Source organism: Eleutherodactylus coqui, chromosome 4 (genome assembly GCF_035609145.1).
Source record: "Eleutherodactylus coqui strain aEleCoq1 chromosome 4, aEleCoq1.hap1, whole genome shotgun sequence".
In the NCBI taxonomy this organism is placed as follows: Eukaryota; Metazoa; Chordata; class Amphibia; order Anura; family Eleutherodactylidae; genus Eleutherodactylus; species Eleutherodactylus coqui.
The window spans coordinates 97,202,808-97,224,384 of NC_089840.1; the positions used below are offsets into that span (position 1 = coordinate 97,202,808).

A 21,577-nucleotide genomic window follows, 5' to 3' on the forward strand; every position below is an offset into this window, starting at 1 on the left:
GTGTAGTATGTTCAATTATGGAGAATTACAGTCAGACTTTTTAGGACACACTGGTAATTTGAAATATCATTCCCCTGTACACTAATTAGGGTTTGATCAGGGTATGTGAGGAAGATCCAATGCAGGATCGCTCTTGTCAAGGCGGCAGCCCTGTGTTATAGGCAGGGTCGTGTATTATGGTGACAATAGGGATAGTATATCTACTTCCTTTATCATTCTCACCGACAATTGCATGTATGTTCTGGTGTTCAATATAGTACATCTGGCTTATGCAGATATTTAAAAGGCATATTTAATAAACGGTTAATTGTAATGGCAGTTGGTCAGCGAATTCTAAATAGGGTCTGTAAAATAAGACATATTTCTACAGGAATAGGTTACATCTATAAAAACTAGCATGCTGACTTTTTACGTAAACCTGCCCATAGGGGAAAAAAAGAAGAAAAAAAAAAAAGAAGAATAAAACATTTTAGAATGGCTGAACTTCCGAACACGATGAAGTTCTTTTAACATCTTTGCAGTTAAATATAAAAATAGCAGATAATACCGAAAATCCGCTTATTGTAGTGAACACTTCCAACCACTAGGTGGGGGTAGGAGACAACATTCTGGTAATATGGTTCACATGAAATGGTGTGTTATAAATGTATCATGTATATGACGTGATGAGAAAGACCCACTAAAAAAGGGGTGTTCTGCAGTTTTAGGCAGTTCCTTATAAACCAAAAACCACACTATAGTAAACTAAATAAAGTCGCTTTTCTTCATAGTGATTAGCATGTTAATTAGATTGTAAGCTCTTCTGGGCAGATTGCTTTGTTTTCATGATTTGTAATTTTGTCAGTTTAATGCTGAAATGTATCGGTACTACATAAATGTTATGACTGCAGCTTCCTCGAAGCCCTAGGTTTTCTTCTACAAACATATTATGAAGATTGCTCTTAGAAAGTGTGTGCATGTGCAGGACGTTAGATTGCAAGCTCTGCTGGACAGATCTCAACTCCCTCACAGGGTTGCAGAATATGCCATCCCTGAATTTGGCACCAAAATCTGCACTGCTATGGCCGGTCTCACATCTGAGTCAGGACCTCCGGACGGAGGTTCAATGTCAGATCGGCTCAAAATAACGGAAGAAAAAATGCTGTATGCTGTGCGGGCAGCCGGGCGGAATCCATTATAGTCAACGGGGTCTGCCCAGCACTGTTCGTTCCGTCCAGAGATGGAGCAGTTTGGTCGTGAGGATTCCCCATTCTTGCTCGTTGACCGGAGCAGGAAAGCAGAACCCCCAAGGCAGGTGTGAAACCATCCTAAGGCCACTCCCACACACGCACTTTTACTGCGATTACCGCGGCTTTCAGAATACATTGGTAATCGCGGTCTAACGTTCCCATTGATTTCAATGGCCTCGCAGACATACGTTCGAACGCAGCATTTTCTAGCGCTGCAATTTTCGAGCGCCCTCTGCTCTATTTTGTTGTGTTTTCCTTTTTTTCTAAGGCACTTAACCACCCCCCAACACAACTATAGGGTGCGTTAAAAAATGCTGCCGGAAAATCACGTCATATTTTTACTGAAAACGTCGGTAAAATCAAAAGACTGCATCAAAATCGGGGTGTTTTGTCGATGCTGTGTGCGAGACCGGCCTAACTGCGGATTTTGATGCAGAACTGCTGGCAGGATTCTGCCATTTTCAATCCTGAACCAAAATCCGCACAGATTTTGAGGCTGAATATTCCACAATGCATGTGATCGGATTCGCCATAGCTTGCAGATTAGCTTGTCCCGAGAGGTTGTCCCCCAATCGATCCCCTAGTGCCAAGACATATGACTTACTGTAGTGAAAAAGACCCCTTTAATGTGAGGCTGCATTCACCCAGAGCAAACTTTAGATTTATCATGAACTCCTCACCCTCACCCATAATGCTCTCCATGGTGCCATGCCAATGTACATTGCTTGCTTCCCTCCTGTCCATACATTACCCAACCGGCGTGCTCCACTCAGCCAACACACTCAGACTACACACCCCTCTAATACGAAGTTCACATGCTTGCCTATAGGACTTCTCTAGAGTAGCACCGATCCTCTAGAACGCTCTTACCCCAAAACATCTGGACAATTCCGGACGCACGGAACATCAGATGCGCCTTAAAGACTTACAGTACCTCTTTAAAGTAGCATACCAAACCTCCTGATCTAGTCCCCACCCCCACAATATGCCCCCTGCCCCTCCCTATAGCTCTCAACTTTTGCCTATTATGTACCCTTCTTGCCCCGTACCTCCTGTACTACCCACACCCGGTTTGTGACCTAAAAACTATATATCACATGCTATCGTCGCACTGCTGTGTTCCCCCTTGCTCCACCGCCTGCCCCTGTACCTTCTGTATCAGCCCCACCCCTTTAGTTTCCAAATAATTGAATACCATATGTAACTTTTGTAATTTCTGTAATTTCCGTATTGTTTGCATTCCCCATGTGCCTTGAAAGCGCTGTGGAATAAGTTGGCGCTATACAAATAAAGATATTATTATTACCTGTAGGGTTCGTCAAAAGGTGTTCTTATATACACGCATGTGCAGTTGGAAAGCCTGGAATGGTTATTATACGGACACACAAAAGGGTATCTGTATGCAGCCCGATGAGAGTTGACCTGAGCCTCTCGGGCACAACTGATATTATGGCTAGTATGCACCAAGCCTAAGGTAGACCTTCAGTAGACGTCTGCACATTGACTTCCCAAAGCATTCTGAAATTTCACATTGGATACTGTACATACAGAGATCTATGTAATTATCTTTGTATATCTAGAGTGTTGACGCCTAAAGGATCAAGACATTCTGGCCTTATGGACAAAGGATTTTTTTTTGTTGTCTAGCATCCCATCCGCCATGTGGTGGCAAATTTCCACCTCGACTTTTCCCCAAATTTTAAATATTTTAAAATCTGCACAGAAAATGGACAAATAAAGCCATCAGGGTTGGAACTTTGGCTTACCAACGCCACCTCCAACAAGTGGTTTTGGCTTCTTCTGGATCAACACTGAATTATAATACAGAGTTACTATAAAAGAAATAGACACTTTCAACGTTCTATAGAAGCAAAACGTAACACAGGTAGATACACAATATATATGTATTTTTTATACTCGCCCAATCCCGTGCTGCCACCCTGTGAAGATTGCACAGAGTAGCCGGACTCTGTTCAGAGCCCCGTGTGCGTACTCTCCTATAAAAGAGCATGCTCAAGGCAATCTGAAGAGAGTCGGCTTCTCCTGCGCCTCGCGATCTTCACCGGGTGACAGCGCGGGATCTCAGGGCGGGTGATTATAACAAATACATCCCCCAACAGCATCAAAACTTAGTTTATAGCGCCGTGGGGACATGACAAGTTCCCTCTAAGGGGTTAAAGACGTACTAAAAAGTATGCAAGTATTTTGGCTACATGAATACCTTGGGGTCTATAAAACGTGTCCATTTCTCCTATAGTAACCTGTACATCGAACTAGATGGACGTGCGTTTCCGTTCTCAATCTTACTATGTAATCTCAGAAAAAAGCAACAACCGGTAAAGGCGACCGGACTAATGGGACGGCCATGACTCAGTAGTCCTAAAGCCTCTAACCAAAGTTCAGCTGCCAGTCCCCTTCTAAAAATATATCCACCCCCCGTTAGAATGACGTTGCTGTAGATTCCATTGATGTCATAAAAAGGGGTTTTTGAAAAGGTCTCTTATAGATGAAAAAATGGCCTCATACAATAGATGAACACACCGAATTCAGCGGGTAAAGACCGCCGTCAAATATGCATGAGGGTGTCGCAGCAGTTAGGGCCCTTTCAATTAAGCGCATGCGTATTTGCACGCGCCTTAACGCAAATTTTTTTTGCAGAATAAACTATGCTTTTTTGCGCGTGCATCGGTGTATTTTACTACACTTTTTCCGCCTACAGGGCATATTTATTTGCGCGCGGCAAACAAGACACCACTTAAAAATGGCCCACTACTTCCAGATGGGTCCTTTTTCCAGCAGAATTAAGCAGTGTATCACGCATATCCTTACGTATTTTGCACGCATTTGCGCACCCCCATTGACTTCCATGGGGACAGAAAAGTAGAACATGTGCAAAACATGGGAATGTGAGCAAACTCATTGAAATCAATGACCTCCATTCTCTCCGTATGTGAAGGAGCCCGTACAGTTCTTCTAGATGAGCAGATTATTGTTTGAACGAGCAAATGAGTGAAAGTTGTCAGAGTCGGCGCATTCGCTCGGGCAGCCCGTTTACACAGACAGATACATTGTTGGCTCTTTCAAACGAGAAATCGTTCAGTCATTCACAGTATTAACTAGAAGTGAACAGGCCAACAATGATTTTTACTCCTGCCTAAAACTAGTGTCGAATAAAAAGTGAACAACTATCATTCGTCGTCTGACCGATGAGCACCTTTACCCGCAGATGCCATGGGAAACAACGGTTGGATATGTCGGATTCTTATCCTTTTGTTCTCAAGGGAGATAAGCCCCCGCTAGATATACCTTATCCTCCTCCTCCCCATTCAGAGCACAGGCCGCTTAGCGTCAGATTTTCATTAACAAGTTTCTGAGCAGCAACAAAGGGGTTAATATGTTCCGTAGAAGCATTCGTTCTGGAATTCCATTGTGGATGGAGGTCCCTGACCCCCCCAGGTGTCTGACATATCAGATCCCTTGCAATGTTCTTCCCCGTACATGCTCAGTCAGATGGTCGTTATATAGAAGGATGGGTTCCAATAAGCAGCTGCCAGACACCACTTATCCCCCACCGCCACGGGCTATAAACGTACGATAAAACCAGGATCTGACGGATGGGATGCTTTAACCTGTAGTTAAGGTACAGCCGTCCAGTTAACAGGTTTGTCTCAGCATGCGTTCGCTTTCTGGATGTTTTTTTTTTTTACCATTGCAGCTTTTAAAAAAAATAAATTAAAAAATCATTTCTAACAGTTATTTTATTTTAACGCTTTTCGCCCGTAAAGCTAAAAACAAAAATACTTAAAAAATTTAGCCCATTTTCTGGTAACCATATAGTAACACTAAAGCAGACTTTATATCTGCGTTCACCATCACCGCACGACGTACCCGTTATACGCCAAGTATGGCTGGGAGCAGCTTTTAGGGGTTCAGTGTTTACCTTCTATAAGTTGAAGGGGTTTTCCAACATGCACATACATTGGTGGCAATGGTTGGTCTGTTTACCTTGTCTGTAGTGGTAATGTTGGTTATTTACGTGACCCATAGGAGGCCCCGACATGGGATGTCATCAGTAACGTCCCAAAAACATATTGGAAGCCCATGTGACAGGTTCACAGGACCTCATTGGGCCAAAAGACCTAGTGAAGTATATTGCCAAAATACAGCCAGACGCAGGGGAAATGAAAAGGGTTTTAAAAAATAAGTCCGACAACCACTATAATATTTTGGTTTTTAGGAGCCCTGGGGATCCTTTATTTTGTACATTTTTTTCATAACAATTTTCTACTATTATAGGGAACGTCAACTCGCCCACTTTTACAGGGAGTCACCCATTGCGGGTGGTTTCCCATCTGCACCAGAGCCTCTGTTCAGAGGATTCGTCGCAAATCCGGCACAGAATACTGAAAGAAAAAGTGCTGAACGTAGGATTTATACTTCCGGAAAAATGCCGGACAGCTGAGGGGAAACCGAACGGACCGCATTATAGTCAATGGGGGCCGTTCAACACTGTTCGGATACCTCAGAAGAAGCCATTCCCCTTTCCTGTTTTGGAGCAAGAAAATTGAACCCTCATAAACAGGTGTGAAACCACCCCGTCCCTCACCCAGTCACCTAGTGATACATAGATGGCAATCTGTTCCCAGAGAGGGAATACAAAAATAACAAAACAAACAAAACCCCCCCCAAATTAACCATTATCTAATGGATGCATCCAATAAATGGCAGCCAGTACACCTACCCTCCTTGCTCCCAGCTCTTGTTCAACTCTGGGCACATCTGCCGTGGTTCCCGATGGCGTGCAGGATCAGCACATAGTATGTGGAGGTGCATCCAACAGCCGGCACGACACAGTGCAGCAGTGCCTGCTCAGAGCCAGAGTGTAGGTATATAGTAATGTCTGGGGACTGCATTCTTCCTTAACCTAATCTGGGGTCTGATTATATTCAGGGGGTCTGGAGTCTGATACAAATATAGGGAGTATGAATATATTTAGGGGGTCTGATATTACTATAAGGCGTTTAGTCTTAGTCTGATATTATAGGAAGCCTGAATATACTAAGGAAGTCCAAAATTAATTTAGGGTTGCGATCAGGGTTTAATATTAACCCTTTCCAATCCACTGTCTGATGTCTTAAGACATTATGATTTTAGGACTGTACAGCTCCGATGTTAGAAGACATCCGTTGGGGTTCTCTTACTGTATATTGTCAGCCTTTCTGCTGTTGGAGCCTATCCAACGTGTCACCCCATGCAGTACTGGCTTTAGCCAGCAGATAGCGATGTTGTATAATGACAGATAAAGAGTAAGCCCCCTAGGAAAACCAGGATACAAATTGGATTGGAAAGGGTTAACAGAGAGGGTTTGAATACATTTAGCAGCACCCTTTTATACAAGCCACACCCTTTAGGAAGGACACTCACATTTTTGCCTCGACCTACTGCTCAAGTATCACATAGTTGCAGCCTCTTGCAGGTTGACATTTTTGCATAGCAACATAAAAACGTCATAAACTGACAGATCTGCTTTACACTAGTAAACATGTAATGGTGGAAGGTTAAGGATGAGGACCACCTGCTTACAGAAGGTGGTCCGTCGTGCAGCTATTCACACCTCCATTATGGCCTCCATTGATAACGTAAACAAAACTCAATGTCGGATTTTTCGACACCTACTAACAGACCCCACTAACTTATAATGGGGTCAGTCATGGTTTTTGTCATTTCCATAGCAAAAAACCCCCCTCTCTCTGCATGCAGAACTATTCTTTCCGTTAAACATGACAGTGGAAAGTCCAATGCCAATATGATCAAGAGCCCAGTCAATGTTATAAAGGGGTTTTATGGTCCCTACAAAAATCTCACAGTTTTTTATACTGTCAAGTTATAAAAATGGGTCAGCTTGAAAAACCTAAGGGTAACCATTAACATTTCTTGGAGGATCCTCACAGTCTTTGTGTTTATTCCATAGGGGGAAAATAGTGAATATCGAATTTCACGAATCCTCTCACATATAGGACACTGGTCTACAGAACAATTGGCGAGATGGTTTAGAATAGATAGGTTTGTCTTATAACACTTGCTCATTTTAGGTTTTACCATCATCTAGCTAATTGCACGCCTTTACTAGGCAACAACTAATCTGTTCCTCCAGGAAGCCAGCTGATCTATAAATAAGTAAACGGATGTGAAACTACAGTGAGAAACACTAGCACAACAAAGGGATGAAATCGAAAACTGTCATAGTAACTGGAGAGCGCACGCTAGAGAAGAAAGCCACTTCTAATCACAAATGTCCAACATACCCAGAAGACAAAAGGAACGCCACTGCCATCTAGTTAAGTAACTTCGAAAACTTTCTAGCCTTGTGTGTGGTACTTAGACCTAATGGACCTACACCAAGAATACTGGAAAACAGGGGAGCAGTCAAGCTACCCTGTAGTCACTACTAGTGTGGAGCACGATATGAAATAGGACTTGTAATTATGAGCCAAAGCCAGAAGTCTTCACCAAAAGGAGGAGAGAACCACTGTCATTGCCCCTCATCAGTGTGCACTAGGTGTCTGGCTTGGCTAGCAAGAGGGCTATAGAGGTGAGTCTCCTAAGGGAGACCACCTAGCGTGAGACAACTTATAAGGCCATTCATGCTTCTCTGGGAAATATGCAAATAGACTTGCTTCATAATTCCCAGTCATTGTTACAAGGTTTGTTAAAAGGTCTGACATTAACTTGCAGGAATGCTGCCTTCCAATACATTGTGCAGTAGAAGCATTGTAGAGTATCTTCTCATTTGCATATTTCCCAGAGGAGCATGGATGGCCTTCTAAGGCCTCCTTCCCACGAGCGTGACGGGCTCCGCCGCGTAATATTCCGCGGTGAAGCCCGTCACGGCGCCCCCCAGAGACCCCATACTTACCAGCGGAAGATAGCGTGAAGACGCTTCCCCGCCCACCGCCGTCGTGTCATGTGACACGCCCACCGCGCCACGTGACGCGGCCGGCCGTGTCACGTGACGCGCGGCGGTAGGCGGGGAAGCGTTTTTTCACGCTATCTTCCGCTGGTTGCAGCGGGAGATAGCGTGAACGGACGGCTTCCATTGACTGCAATGGAAGCCGTCAGCGCGTACACCCGCGGCAAATAGAGCATGCTGCTGGTGAGAACGGGAGATTTCATGGTGCGTAATTCCGCGGTGGAATTACGCATCGTGAGCATTGTGCTATTAGGTTCAATAGAACCTAATAGCAGGGGGCAACGCAGCGGATTTTTGCCGCGGATTTACGCGGCGTAAATCCGTTCGTGGGAAGGAGGCCTAAGTCTCCTCACACCTTCTACATGCTCTCCTTAAGTAGGAACGATACCCTTCCTGACCCCTGAATACACGGACACAGGCACACCTCTCATAATGGTCAGCAGGAAATGTGTATATTTTGTTCTCTACATTCACCCAGTCTGCTGTCAAACCTCTGTTGTGTAAGTGCAATTCCTCCCTTTAAGTTTGCAGAGTGTCATTGAAGTATGTTTCTCCCGTGTGGTGCTACGGTATGCCCAAGTTCTGACTACATTAACCAGTGACCTGCATCCAGGTACACTTATAATGCTCAGTATAGACTATGAGCCCATAACAGAAATACCATCCTTGTGAGATAATGCAAGATCAGCTGAGGGGTTACCCCATGTTACAGAACACCAGACAGCTTATGACGTTACTATAGATGGAATGACGTGCCGTGGAGGAAGCAAGCATGAAGATCTCATTCATGACCTCCAGCCAAATAAGGCCCCTTTCACATCGAGTTCAGAAGATCCACTCAACTGGGTCTTGAAGAACGTAGAAGAGAAACATTTCTAACATTCCCTTAGACAGTGTTTCTTCCCTCCTTTGTGTTGAGATCAAATACTCCTTTTAATAAGAACTTAAAAAAAAATTAAGGGGATAGTGGATCTCTCAAACACAAAATGAAAGGGTCCCAACATTCTAGGTCAACAATACTTTAGAGTCATTGGTTTGGATAAACCCAAGGAATTCTATTAAGAAAGCCAAAGAGGAAAGAGGTCATAGATATCTGTTGGATGAATGATTACTATGATGACAGCGATCACTTCTTCTAAAGACCATTGTACACTGCATGATAACCGTGTGATTAATGAGATCAATCGCACAATAATTGTAAAGTGTAAAAGCGTGCAGCGCTGATTGGAATTTTCGTTCAGATCTAAAGATCATCTTTTGTCTTCTGCAAACCCTGTAGTATAAAAAGGCGTCGTAATGATTTGCTGCGGTGGCAGAAGGGTTGACTAGAGCCATGGGTTTGACCCAATGAATGATCAAAACTACCCAATTCTGGTTCACTTTACAAGCATGCCAAGTGAACGATATACCGTTGGTCCCATGTGCATTCTGATTTATCTAGCAGGGTAAAAGGGCCTTCACCTGCAGGATCCTTGTTCCCACAACAGCTAAAGTCGGGAATCATCTCCTAGGTGTAATAGACATTATATTGTCAACTGATCCTATTGTAATCGGCTGATTGAGCCAACAAAATTGCCAGTGAACAGAAAATTAAATTAACAGAAAATTAACCACCAGAAATCTACAATAGTATTTTGGCATAATAGTAAAAAAAAAAACAACTTGATGATTGAACTGTTGCAACATATTCTAATAATCACCGTTATATTGGCATGAAAATAGCTTTTCCCCTGCTAGGAAAACTACCCATTGAAATAAAAGCCAAATCCCCAGCAGGGCAAGTAATGAAGCATTTGCAATGATTAGAACGTAAAGGATACCTATCTGAAAGCTTTTTCGCAAATCCAAAATCTGTAAGTTTGATGTGACCTTCCCGATCCAGCAATATATTTTCAGGCTTCAAGTCTCTGTAAACAATTTCTTTGGAGTGCAAGTATTCTATTGCACATATAATCTCCGTAGAGTAAAACAGTCCGCTGCTGTTGTTAAAACGTCCCATGTTACGCAAGTAGCTAAAAAGTTCTCCTCCGGGTACATATTCCATCAGCATATATAAAAAGCGATCATCGTGTGAGGTCCAAAACCTACAGGAATAAAGAGGACAAAAAGATAAATGGTAAGCAAAAAGAAGAACTTCAATTACCAAAAGGGAGAAAAGAAAAAAAAAAAACCTTCTAAAAAACATTGGGGCAGATTTATTAAGAGGCCACTCTGGTGATTTTTTTTTTTTTTTTTTAAATCCAAAGTTTTATTGAGTTTTAACAAAAACGTACATGGCATATACAAACAGGCGAGTCAGAGTTCCTGGATCCATTAGTGAGCAGCTCACAGGAATACGCCACACATTGCAGGGAATCCAGTGCTATTCTCTAAGCCTAAGTATAAGTCTAACTCGGCGAACGGGTGGACAAACAGGTGGACAAACAATGACTTGGTGATTTTTTTTTTAAGCATTATGTAGCTATCCGTCCGTTATATATATAAGTGGGCTAGTGTTACCTTCGTTCGTTATCCCTTTCTATTTGATACTCCTGGCCTCTTTTTCCTCAGGTGGTCATGTGAGCTCACTCTGACCATATCAGGTCTACTTGGGGTTATGTGTTCTCAAATTACTCAGTTTCTCAGTTTGTATAGTCCCCGTGTTGGACCCTACCCCACGTATAGCCCTTTTACACAGAAAGACTCGAAAATAACCGTTAAATTATGTGAATTATCTGCCTGTATAAACAGACTGCATGAGCGAACAAGAGCGAACTCTGTCATCATTCGCTTGTACAATTTATAGCTCCATGTAAAAGGAGCCTGAAATCTTCAGAGGGGCGCGCAGACACTTCTATCACAATTAGTGATGATGATCACACAGCTCCTGTCACACAGTTATAATGAAGGAGATCACCACTCATCCTTCTGACTATATGCTGCTTATGGTCTGTAGCTTATCTAGAACATAAAAAGTAATAAGTAAACGGTCTTCTCCTGCAGACAGGGATAACAGGGCCTCTAGTTACTGCTGTGCCGCTGCATTATGGGGTTGGTGGAACAGAATAGGGAAAATGAAAACATCATCAAGATGAAGCCTGACAAGCATCAGACAGGAGGCTGTGCTGCACGGAAGTGACTGCAATGCTTAGAGAAGATCCCTCAGAGTAGAACAGACAAATCAGGTGAGGGGTACACGGATGAAAAGATGTGTTTTCTCTATAGTGGCCCATTAATATTGGCTAAAATAAAGCATAAACCTATAGGATACTAGCAGAAGATTTACCAAATTCACCCCAGTGGCACATGTGTGATAGTCTTCATGGGCATTTTAGACACTTTTCTCTAACTATGCCACTTTTTGGTTGGTTTTAGACTAGCATTTGCACCAAAATTGTGGTATACAACATTGATAAATTTGGTGACATTCTACGACTCCACTGAGCCACACCTCCTGGCAGACACATTTTAAATATGTCTAGCAAGGGGCAAAACACGTAACAAATCTTCTGCACAGCATGCGTACTAGTTTTTGTTGCATTTTACACCAGAATCCTGGTGCATTTGCCATAGAAATTTCCCCATTGTGTGTATTGCTTTGTTTTTCAAAATCAGCCACTGCTATGGTCAAGGTCCAAAGGTTTATGCAGTGGAGTCAATGATGTACCTGATATAGACCTTCACTACTTAACATAAGTTAAGGAAAAGATGGGTTCATTTCTGAACAAGGGGAACCAACTTCCTTTATATAGATAAGTGTTAAGGCAGCAGTATGCAGTCCTAAGCTCTCACTCATGACCTGAAGGTTGTGGGTTCAATTCCCGCATGGTTCAGTGAGCCGGCTCAAGGTGGACTCAGCCTTCCATCCTTCCAAGGTTGGTAAAATGAGTACCCAGCTTGGTGGTGGGTAAAGATGACTGGGGAAGGCAATGGCAAACCACCCCGCAAAAACATTCTGCCAAGAAAACGTCACGATGTGTCGTCACCCTAGGGGATGGTCACGACTCTGTGCTTGCACCAGGGACATCCAGTATATCCCTCCAGTATAAGTGAGTTAGTGTTACCTTTCTATATAAATTTGCCAGCCTTTTTTTTCTGCAGATGGTCTTCTAATCTCAATTCTGACCAGCTCAGTTTTACTTGGGGTTATGTATTCACTTTCTTATCAATTTCTCAGTCTGTTTAATACCATTACATAGATCTACTACTGTAACTGCCTGCAGTCGACACAGTCATTCCTGTAACGGTTACTGATTATGATCACACAGCTCCAGTCACACAGTTATAGCAGAGGAAATGGCAGTTCTACCTTCTGACTGCATACTTATGGCCTGTAGTTTTTTTTAGGTGACTATAGAAGGTAATCATAACTAAATGGTCTGACCCTGCAGGCAAAAACTAAGGCTGGGCTGACGCATCATGGGATTGAATAAAAGTGACAAGTAAAAAAAGAAAATTTAACTCTCAAGATGGTGCTAAACAAGCATCAGAAAGGCATGGAAGTGGCTAGAATTCAAAGAGAAGACCCCCAGAGTGTGACAGGCAATCAAGGTGAGGACGGAAGGCATGGAAAACATGTGCTTTTGCTGGAGTGGCCCTTTAATTTTTGGAACCACTCTTGTCTTAGCCATATTTCTAACATGGAATCAAATATCACAGTCAACAAACACGTAGTCAGTCCAGAAATTTGATGTGTATTTCTCGAACACACCTGAGGCAACTAACAAAGCCCTGGATTAGTTGCATCAGGTGTGCTCGAGACCAACCTGTGTTGGATTTGCAAATGTGTGCTCTTATGAGGGTTTCTGTTCAGGGGTTGAATAATTCTGAGACTACAGTAGTCATTAAAAGTGGCAATTTGTGTTGAATTTGAAGAAACCACTTGTTATATTACTTGCGCTGAGCCATTTAAACTGTTCTTGTTTGACAGCTAAAAGTTTGTACATTTGGCAAATAAACCTAATTAGCAATCATTTTGATGGGAACTCTACATGAATGAGCAGTTCAGACGAGCGCCCATGTGTTTTTAGTGGGCAGAGACACGTAAGCTGCTGCCAGACACATCTGGCATCGGCTTATCTGTGCTTGGCTTACATGGCACCTGATAAATTGTGGTTTTATACAACGACTACCGCATATTAACACGTGACACTGCGGTAATCAAAGCCTTGGTCTCTACACTATTCTCAGAGCGCCACAAACCCGGTGAAAGATTCTCTTTATTACTTTTGTTGTTTTCATTAAAAATGTAATTTAACAGTCAACTTTTAATAGCCCTCTCCCCGGTCAGACCACTGCACTGCACTTTTAGTACTAAGAAGGTGCCAACTTCTATGCGGGAACAGAAGCAATGACAGTATAAAAGTGTCCTCTAAAAGGTTCCGCTGAAATATGGACGGCTGCTAAACTAAATTTGCTCCATAGATCAGCAGGTAGCGAAATAATGTGGATTCTAAAAACAAGAATTCAGTGTTATTTTCCTCTGTTTTTCAGTGTCCTGTCCTTTGCTGAAAAAGTGCTGTGCAGGCCTTTATTACACAGTATTCAGTAATCTACCGGATTAATCATCTTGTAAGCCGGCATAGATCCACTGCCGCTGGCAACACAAAAGGTCAGATGTATGACACTTGTGCCACTGCCCAAAAGCTGGGTGACAAGTTGCATAACAAAGTGCTCAGCGATGAATGCAGCTCTGCACTCAATAACATCCAATGCCATTAAATCATCATAACTACATAGTGGGGTTTATTTACTATTCAAAAAGTGCCATTTTTTTTGTCGCAAATCACGCCAATAAACTGTTGCGACATTTATCAAGTGTTTATAGACACTTTTGGACAGTTTTTCCAACTTGTCTGATAAGATGCATGGCACATTTTAAGACTGTCTAGGTCAATACAGTTTAACTTAGACAGTATGAGTAAATACGCCCCGGTATGTCCTGCAGCGCCATCAGTCCTCCGAGTCAACATATCATAGATGAAGCCCAGCCTCTTCTCCCTCTCGCCGACACCCCCTGTGAGAGCTCCCAGCATTGAGGTCTCATACACGTGCTGGGCGTCCCTTCTGAAGGGTCTTCTGCCTTCGGGTCTGTCCGGCAGCAGCAGCGTTCTGGCTCCGCCCCCTTGTACGCGTCATTGCGTAGCTCCGCCCCATGACGTGTGCCGATTCCAGCCTCCTGATTGGCTGGAATCGGCACACGTGACGGGGCGGAGCTACGTGATGACGCGTACAAGGGGGCGGAGCCAGAACGCCGCTGCTGCCGAGCCGAAGGCAGAAGACCCTTCTGCGCAAGCGCGTCTAATTGGGCGATTAGACGCTGAAGTTAGACGGAGCCATGGAGATGGGGACGCCAGCGCAGGGAAGGTAAGTGAATAACTTCTGTATGGCTCATATTTAATGCACGATGTATATTACAAAGTGCATTAATATGGCCATACAGAAGTGCTGAACCCCACTTGCTTTCGCGAGACAACCCCTTTAAAGCGTATTTTCTGATGACAGGCCCCCTAAGGATGCACTGATTGTAATGGGCTCTCAGCTCCTCGGTGATCAGATTGACTAGGACTCTGTTCACATGTGTGCCAGCGGCTTTATTTCTACATTAAAATCCCCATAGCACAACATGCTGCACTATTTTGTACAAGACAATGCTGGGTAGCATTACGGAAACCTGGTGTACTCCATTATAGTTAGGCCCAACACACACGGCCGTATTTGCAGTGGGGAATCCGAGGCCGGCGTCCGCCCGCAGATTTTAAAGCAAATACCTGCCATCGCATGCTATGCAAAATCGCTTTTCTCTGCCCACAAGCGGAAATCAATTGTGATTTTCCGCTCTCGGGGTAAAAGTATCGCAGCGTGCTCTATTCTAGTGCAGGCCTCGCACGGACAGCTTCCATTGAAGTTCATGGAAGCCGTCCGTCCCACAGCGCTTCCGCAGCGAGCACTGCAGAAGGGTTGCAGGATCCGCGTTATTGTGGGCAACTCTGTAGTGCGCATGTGTAACGGTTGGCACATCCGCAGCACAGAAGAGAAATAAATGGCCAGGTACGCAGGGGGTCGCCGCATCCGGAATCCGACCTGGCTGTGTGCACGTGGCGTTAATAGGGTCTGTAGGTGCCACCAGTTTACATCATGAGACAAATCCATTCCCAGCTAGCATTACATTTTCCTGTTCTCATGATTGGCCAGGAAAATGGAATTCCCGAATGCGAGTGTGAACATCGCCTAAGCAAGCGAGAGTGTGAACATCGCCTAAGCAAGCGAGGTAGTCGTCTTTTTACCTGAAACAATACTTTCCACGGTCCACTGAAATCAGAAAGTAATTTTTGGAATGCACGGACAAGCCATTCTCTGCAGCGACTATCTGGTTAAGGCCTCATGCACATGGCACCTCCAGATTCTGGTTGTGGAATCCTGGACGTAATCCGTCCCTGACCGCAGCCGGCGACCCTGCGTACCGTTCATCCCCATGCTTCTCTGTACTGCGGATGGTCCGCATGGCTCACCGTTGGTCATGCGCAATACAATTTTTTTTAAAACTCCTGCTTTTACCTCAGAATCTACGGCCCGTCTGCAATGTCAATTCAGGATGGTCCTGGGGGGCGGACACCGCAGGAAAATGAAGCATGCTGCGATTTTTCCTCCGCAAGCGGAAACCAATTGTATGCAGGAGGAATCACTTTTCCATAGCATGCTATGGAGGGTTATTGCTGCTGAAGCGGAGGCCTAAGGCTACACTGACACGTGTGTGAATGTCGCCCAAGTTTTGTGCGTTGCGAGACACGCGAATATGAACTCCATTTGTTTGAATGGAGTCACACACACGAGTGCTGTTCTCCCTCACAGCGATGCATGTACTATATTTTCGCGTCACTCGGAACGCATCGCTCATTGTTTTCAATGGGAAAGTCAAACACATCAAATGCCGTGCGAGGTGAACGCGAGTGCGATGTGATGTTACCAAATGAAAACAACGTGAAACACTTGCCGACCCTCCGATGTGCCTGAAACAAGCGCCGGAGGATCGGAATTGCCTAGAAATGATACAAGGCGTTTTTGCATGAAAAGCGCATCGCATCCACGGAAAAAACGCACGTTGACGAGCATATCATCAGGCTAGATTTCTGGGCCCGATATCACGCTCGCCCGTGTGATGGTAACCCAATAAAAGGTTTAGGCTGTTAGCTAGCATGGATGAAAAAAGTAAAAGTGCTGCTACATCCAACCTGTTAAAAAACACACAAAACCGCACTGAGTTTGTGCGTAAATGCGCAGCATATACGCAGGTTTCCCGTGTTTTTCCTGGCCTCCTCCTCTGCTGTGCTCATGAATATAGTGGTCTTATATATGAGACATCACTAATATGGCAGGATTGTAGAAAAATGCTAATGGATATTTTTATGACGGGTTTGTGGCAGATGACTGATAACAGAAAGGTTTCCAATACTTACAGTCTGACTAAGTACGGATGGTTCACTTCCTTCAGGACAGATTTCTCGTTATGTACGTGCTGCTCTTGCTTTAGACGAATGACATCGGGAATGCTCATGACTTTTAGTGCAAAATAGTGCTTTGCCGTTTTCTCTTTTACTAAGTGAACCCTCCCAAATGTTCCAGTTCCTGAAAGAGAGACACAAAGGCATTAGGATCACAACCCACAGAGCACTTCTTATACAAGTTGTGTCCCCATCCATACCCTTTCTATGGCCGGGGAGTCTGGAATTTCAGCTTCTAGAAAACATGGTTTATAACCAATAATGCCGCTATTACGGCTCCCAAAGTAATGCCCACACTGCAAAATGGTACTTCTGACCAATGTGTTAATACATCATCTACTTTAACAACCCAAAAAAGTTGGGACACTGTGTAAAATGTAAATAACTATTGTATTCACAATGGTACATAGAACATATCAGAAGGAGAAAGTGAGATATTTTTCCATTTCAATAAAAAAATCAATTTAGAAATTGATGGCAGAAACATCTCACAAAAGTCAGTCCAGGAGTAACAAAAAGCTAGAAAAGTAAGTGGTACTAATGAAAAAAGCTGGAGGGTCAATTTTCTACTGAGTGACATGACTGTGTATAATAAGAGTACGTTAGAGAGGCAGAGTCTCTCGGAAGCAAAGATGGTCAGAGGTTCACTTGTGAGAAATTACATCTAAAAATTGTGGAACAGTTTCAGAAAAATGTTCCTTAATGTAGAATTGTGAAGACTCTGAATAGTTCACCATCTACAGTACATATCATCAATAGATTGTGCACAAGGGACAAGGCAGATGGTCAATATCGGATGCTTGAGATATACCGGCGATCAGGCATCACTGCATTAAAAACAGGCATGATTCTGTATTGCAAATCACTGCATGGGCCCGGGAAAACTTCCAGAAACCATTGTCTGCAAATACAGTTTGTCATGCAATCCACAAATGCAAGTTAAAGCGGTATCATGCAAAGAAGCCGCCTTATATACCAACAATCCAGAACCGCCGGCTTCTTCTTTGGGCCAAAGCTCATTTAAAATGGAGTGAGGCAAAATGAAAAACCATTCTCTGGTCAGATGACTCCTGCAGACTCAAGAGGAGAGGACAACAATCAAGCTTGTTGTCAGCACACAGCTCAAAATCCTGCATCTCTGATGGTTTGGGGTTGCATCAGTACCTACAGCATGGGCAACTTACGCATTCTGAAAGGCACTGCCAATGCTGAGTAGTATATAGAGGTTTTTGAACAATATATGGTCACATCCAGACGTCATCTTTTTCAAGGAAGATCTTGTATATTAGAGCAAGACAATGCTAGACCACATACTGCATCCATCACTACAGCATGGCTTCACAGAAGAAGAGTCCGGGTGCTGAACCGGCCGCCTGCAGTATAGAGACTGTCCACCAATAGAAAATATTGGCTATTAAGCAGCTAGAATCCTATATCAGACAAAAACGGGACAATATTCCTTTTTAAAGACTCTGGCAATTAGTCTTCTCACTTCCCAGACCTTTACAGACTGTTGTAAAAAGATGCTACACAATGGTAGACAACTTTTGTGAGATGTGTTGCTGCCAACAATTTCTAAAAAATTAATTTTTTTTTAATGAAATGGAAAACTTTCTCCCTTTCCCCTTGTGATGTGTTCCATGTTCTATTCTGGATAAAATATCCTTGTAGGAGATCTCCAACTCCTTGCATTCTATTTTCTTTCCATGTTACACAGCGGCCCAACTTTTCTGGAATTGGGGCTGTACATTGTTGCATAACTAGGCACATTCTTAAGCAGCGTGGGTGACCACACATGCGAGGGTTGTAATAGCAGCCGTAAGGGTTACCACCCACATTTCTCAGAAGGGACTAGAAACAATACGGCTCAACATTTTTCACAACCTGACAGACAAGAATAACTCAAGAATGTGTCCTTACATGATTTGGTTTCTTTATTTAGCGGTAATGCTGCAACCAGTAATGACAAGGGCATCTCAGCTGGGACCAAGCAATAACATCAGAGTAGATGGTGAGAAAAAAAGACCTACTGGATGTTCCCGTTCCTGTAATCCCGCTACAACATAACTATATGCTCAGCGCCGGTGCGGAATAAAACTAAACATTTGATGAAGATATGAAAGCAACCCATTGACTACAGTAGCGGTATTCTGGATCTTCTCCGTACATTGCAGAGAGGACTCTGAGGTCAGGCTAACCAGAAGCGCTCCCCAGGGGGGAGACACATTTTGATGTGATGTTAGACTATTAATAGAAGAATGTATGGTTATATTTACAAGTGCTGTCAGTAACCCTTAGAGTCACAACTAAATGTGTCACTTCTCTCTCGCTTGCGGTTTCTTACAGCGGACGATTGTTACAAAGAGGATTTCAGATTCTCAGTCTGATGTATAGGGGTTCCAAATTTATGAAAGCAAACCTTACGGAATGATAATAGAATACAAAGTTTTGCAATATTCTATTAGAATACTGTGTTTCAGCTCTCCTGCTTGCAGAAACATTGTGGTTTATTACTGAGGTTGAAAGTCTGTGCCGATCTACATTGAATGGCCACTTCATTAGATATGCAGGGGGTGGACAAAAATATGGAAACGCCGTACGAAATGCATGCCTTAAGTTCCATAGGATTATAAATCATATTTCACAATACTGACAGTAAATTTTAACTATATCAATAAGACATGTAGAGACTGATGGTACTGGTGCATCTCGTCTCCACCAGCGTTATGGGTGGAGACATGGGCTGGCCAGCTGCAGCTAGAGGGAACACCCACAGCTCCGGATTGGCTAGTGGATACACACCTTCCCTAGCTCTTGGTGCGTTGTCATGGCACCGGGATGCCAGATACAGGCGTCCTGCTTTGGCATTCAGGAGAAGCTGCTGCTGGTTAGGGTTTAGGGTGATGGTGAGGGTTTGGGTTCGTTTGAGACGTAGGGCTAAAAATCTCCAGTGGCTAGGAACGTTGGTAAGTTGGCCACAGCGGGGAGCAGACATGCCGGAGAGCGGGGGTTAAGTAGTCAGCCCGAAGTAGACCATCAATGGGGCCAGGAGCAGGAGGATAATAGTTGCAGGAGCTTAGCAGAGCGGGGTCCCAGCTCACCTCAGTTCAGATGTCTATCCGCTAGCCAATCTGTAGCTCTGGGCAATCCCTCTAGCTCCAGCCGGCCAGCCCATGTCTCCACCCATCACTCTGGTGGATACAAGATGCACCAATACCGAGACTGATTTTAAGTGGGGGTAATATGACCCAGATGCTGCCAAGCAGAAGTGAGCATCTGCCCGAGCAGCAAGGTTCCATTGGTCAGGGGCTTGAGCCACTCATCTGCTGTTACCAGCTTGCTCCCAAATGCAATCATCAGTGATCTAAATGCTACTCAGAGAAGACAGTGGTGTAAATGTCATAAAACCTCGACTATGGAGCAATAGAAAAAGGTCATTTGGTCGGATGAGCAAACCTTTACACAGTTTCTGACTTCTGGTCGAATTTACATTTGGAGAATGCCATCCCAAGTTCTGACAGCCAAAAGGTTTTCCTACAGCATATTAGACAAGGGTTTTTTTTGTATCAGTCCAGTTGCATATTTTACTTCCACTGGTCTTCAGAGCAACAGCAATTCATTGTGACATAGATTCCACCAGGTGTTAAAATTGCTCTGTGGGAATACTGGCCCTTACGAACAGGAAGCTTCTTGCAGTTGCCGCAAATTAGATAGAGGTACAGATATGCTTTGACAGGAAGGGTTCATCAAATCATGCTGCTTGCATCATATTTCCACCCCATGGTGCAACAGAAATCTGGATTCATCTAACCAGGAGATGTTTTTCCACTGCTCAGTGATCCAATTTTTTCACTCTCTTGCCCATTGACTTCTTGCTTTTCTGTTTCTCTTAGCCATCCAATGCAATCCAACTAGTCATCTGCTGTTCTAGCCCATCCATACTAACGAATGACAAGTTGTTTGTTTGGACATTTCAGTTGGTACACCAGCATTGTATTCAGCTGCAATTTTCTTCATCGGAATGACTCTTGACATCTTCATCTCAAATGTTTTGTCAGCAAGTTGCAACAGGATCCCCTTTTGTATGTTTTTCCTCAATCTCACCATATACTTTCCATACCGTTGCACAAGAAAACCCTATAAGGTTGGTCGTTTTTTTAAATCCCAGCCCCAGCTAGTCTAGCACCAATGATCAGGCATCGTTGGAAGTAGAGATGAGCGAGGGTACTCGGTAAGGCGATATACTCGAAAGGGCATCGTCTTTTCTGAGTACCTGCTGGCACGTCCCTGAAGATTCGGGGGGGCCGCCGGGAGGAGAGTGAGAGATCCCTCTCCCTCGGATCCCCTCCGCTCACCACCGCGGCCCCCCCGAATCTTCAGGGACGAGCCAGCAGGTACTCGAAAAAGGCGATGCTCTTCTGAGTATATCGCCTTACCGAGTATGCTCGCTCATCTCTAGTAGGAAGTCATTCAGATTGTTCGATTTTCCCATCTAATGTGGATTCACACAAACTGATCCACAGAAAACTTGATTTTATGCTGCACTCCGGGGTTACTTGTCTAACTTCCATACAGGGAAGTTCCAATCGTGAAAGAGCTAGTGGTTTTAGTAAAGTGGTCACTCAATGTAGTTCAGCTAAGGCTTAATACAAAGTATGAACCACAGCTACACAGATCTCTCTCCTGACCTGATCTCCAGACCGACACCTCTTTACGGACACCAATACACTAACAAAAAGGGTGATCAAGACTCAAAACAAAGTATATTAGAAAATTGTGCAGCTCTTCCTCTTATAAAAAAAAGGTTATATAAGACAACATCTTTACATACAGTAGACAGTAAAACCAAAGTAAAGCTAGCAGTCCAAGTCATTCACTCTATTTAAAGGCGTAGACTC

General features: G+C 43.8%; 1 protein-coding gene across 1 annotated transcript in view; it reads right to left on the reverse strand.

Annotated features, from left to right (window-relative positions):
* Positions 1–21,577, reverse strand: part of PRKX (protein kinase cAMP-dependent X-linked catalytic subunit) — a 115,292-nt gene that overhangs the window by 18,523 nt on the left and 75,192 nt on the right. Inside the window, exons 2-3 of the mRNA XM_066599912.1 lie at positions 16,635–16,803; positions 10,020–10,283 (exon numbers count right to left, since the gene is read on the reverse strand). Of these exons, the coding sequence (XP_066456009.1) occupies positions 10,020–10,283; positions 16,635–16,803 (433 nt within the window). The remainder of the gene's footprint in view (positions 1–10,019; positions 10,284–16,634; positions 16,804–21,577) is intronic.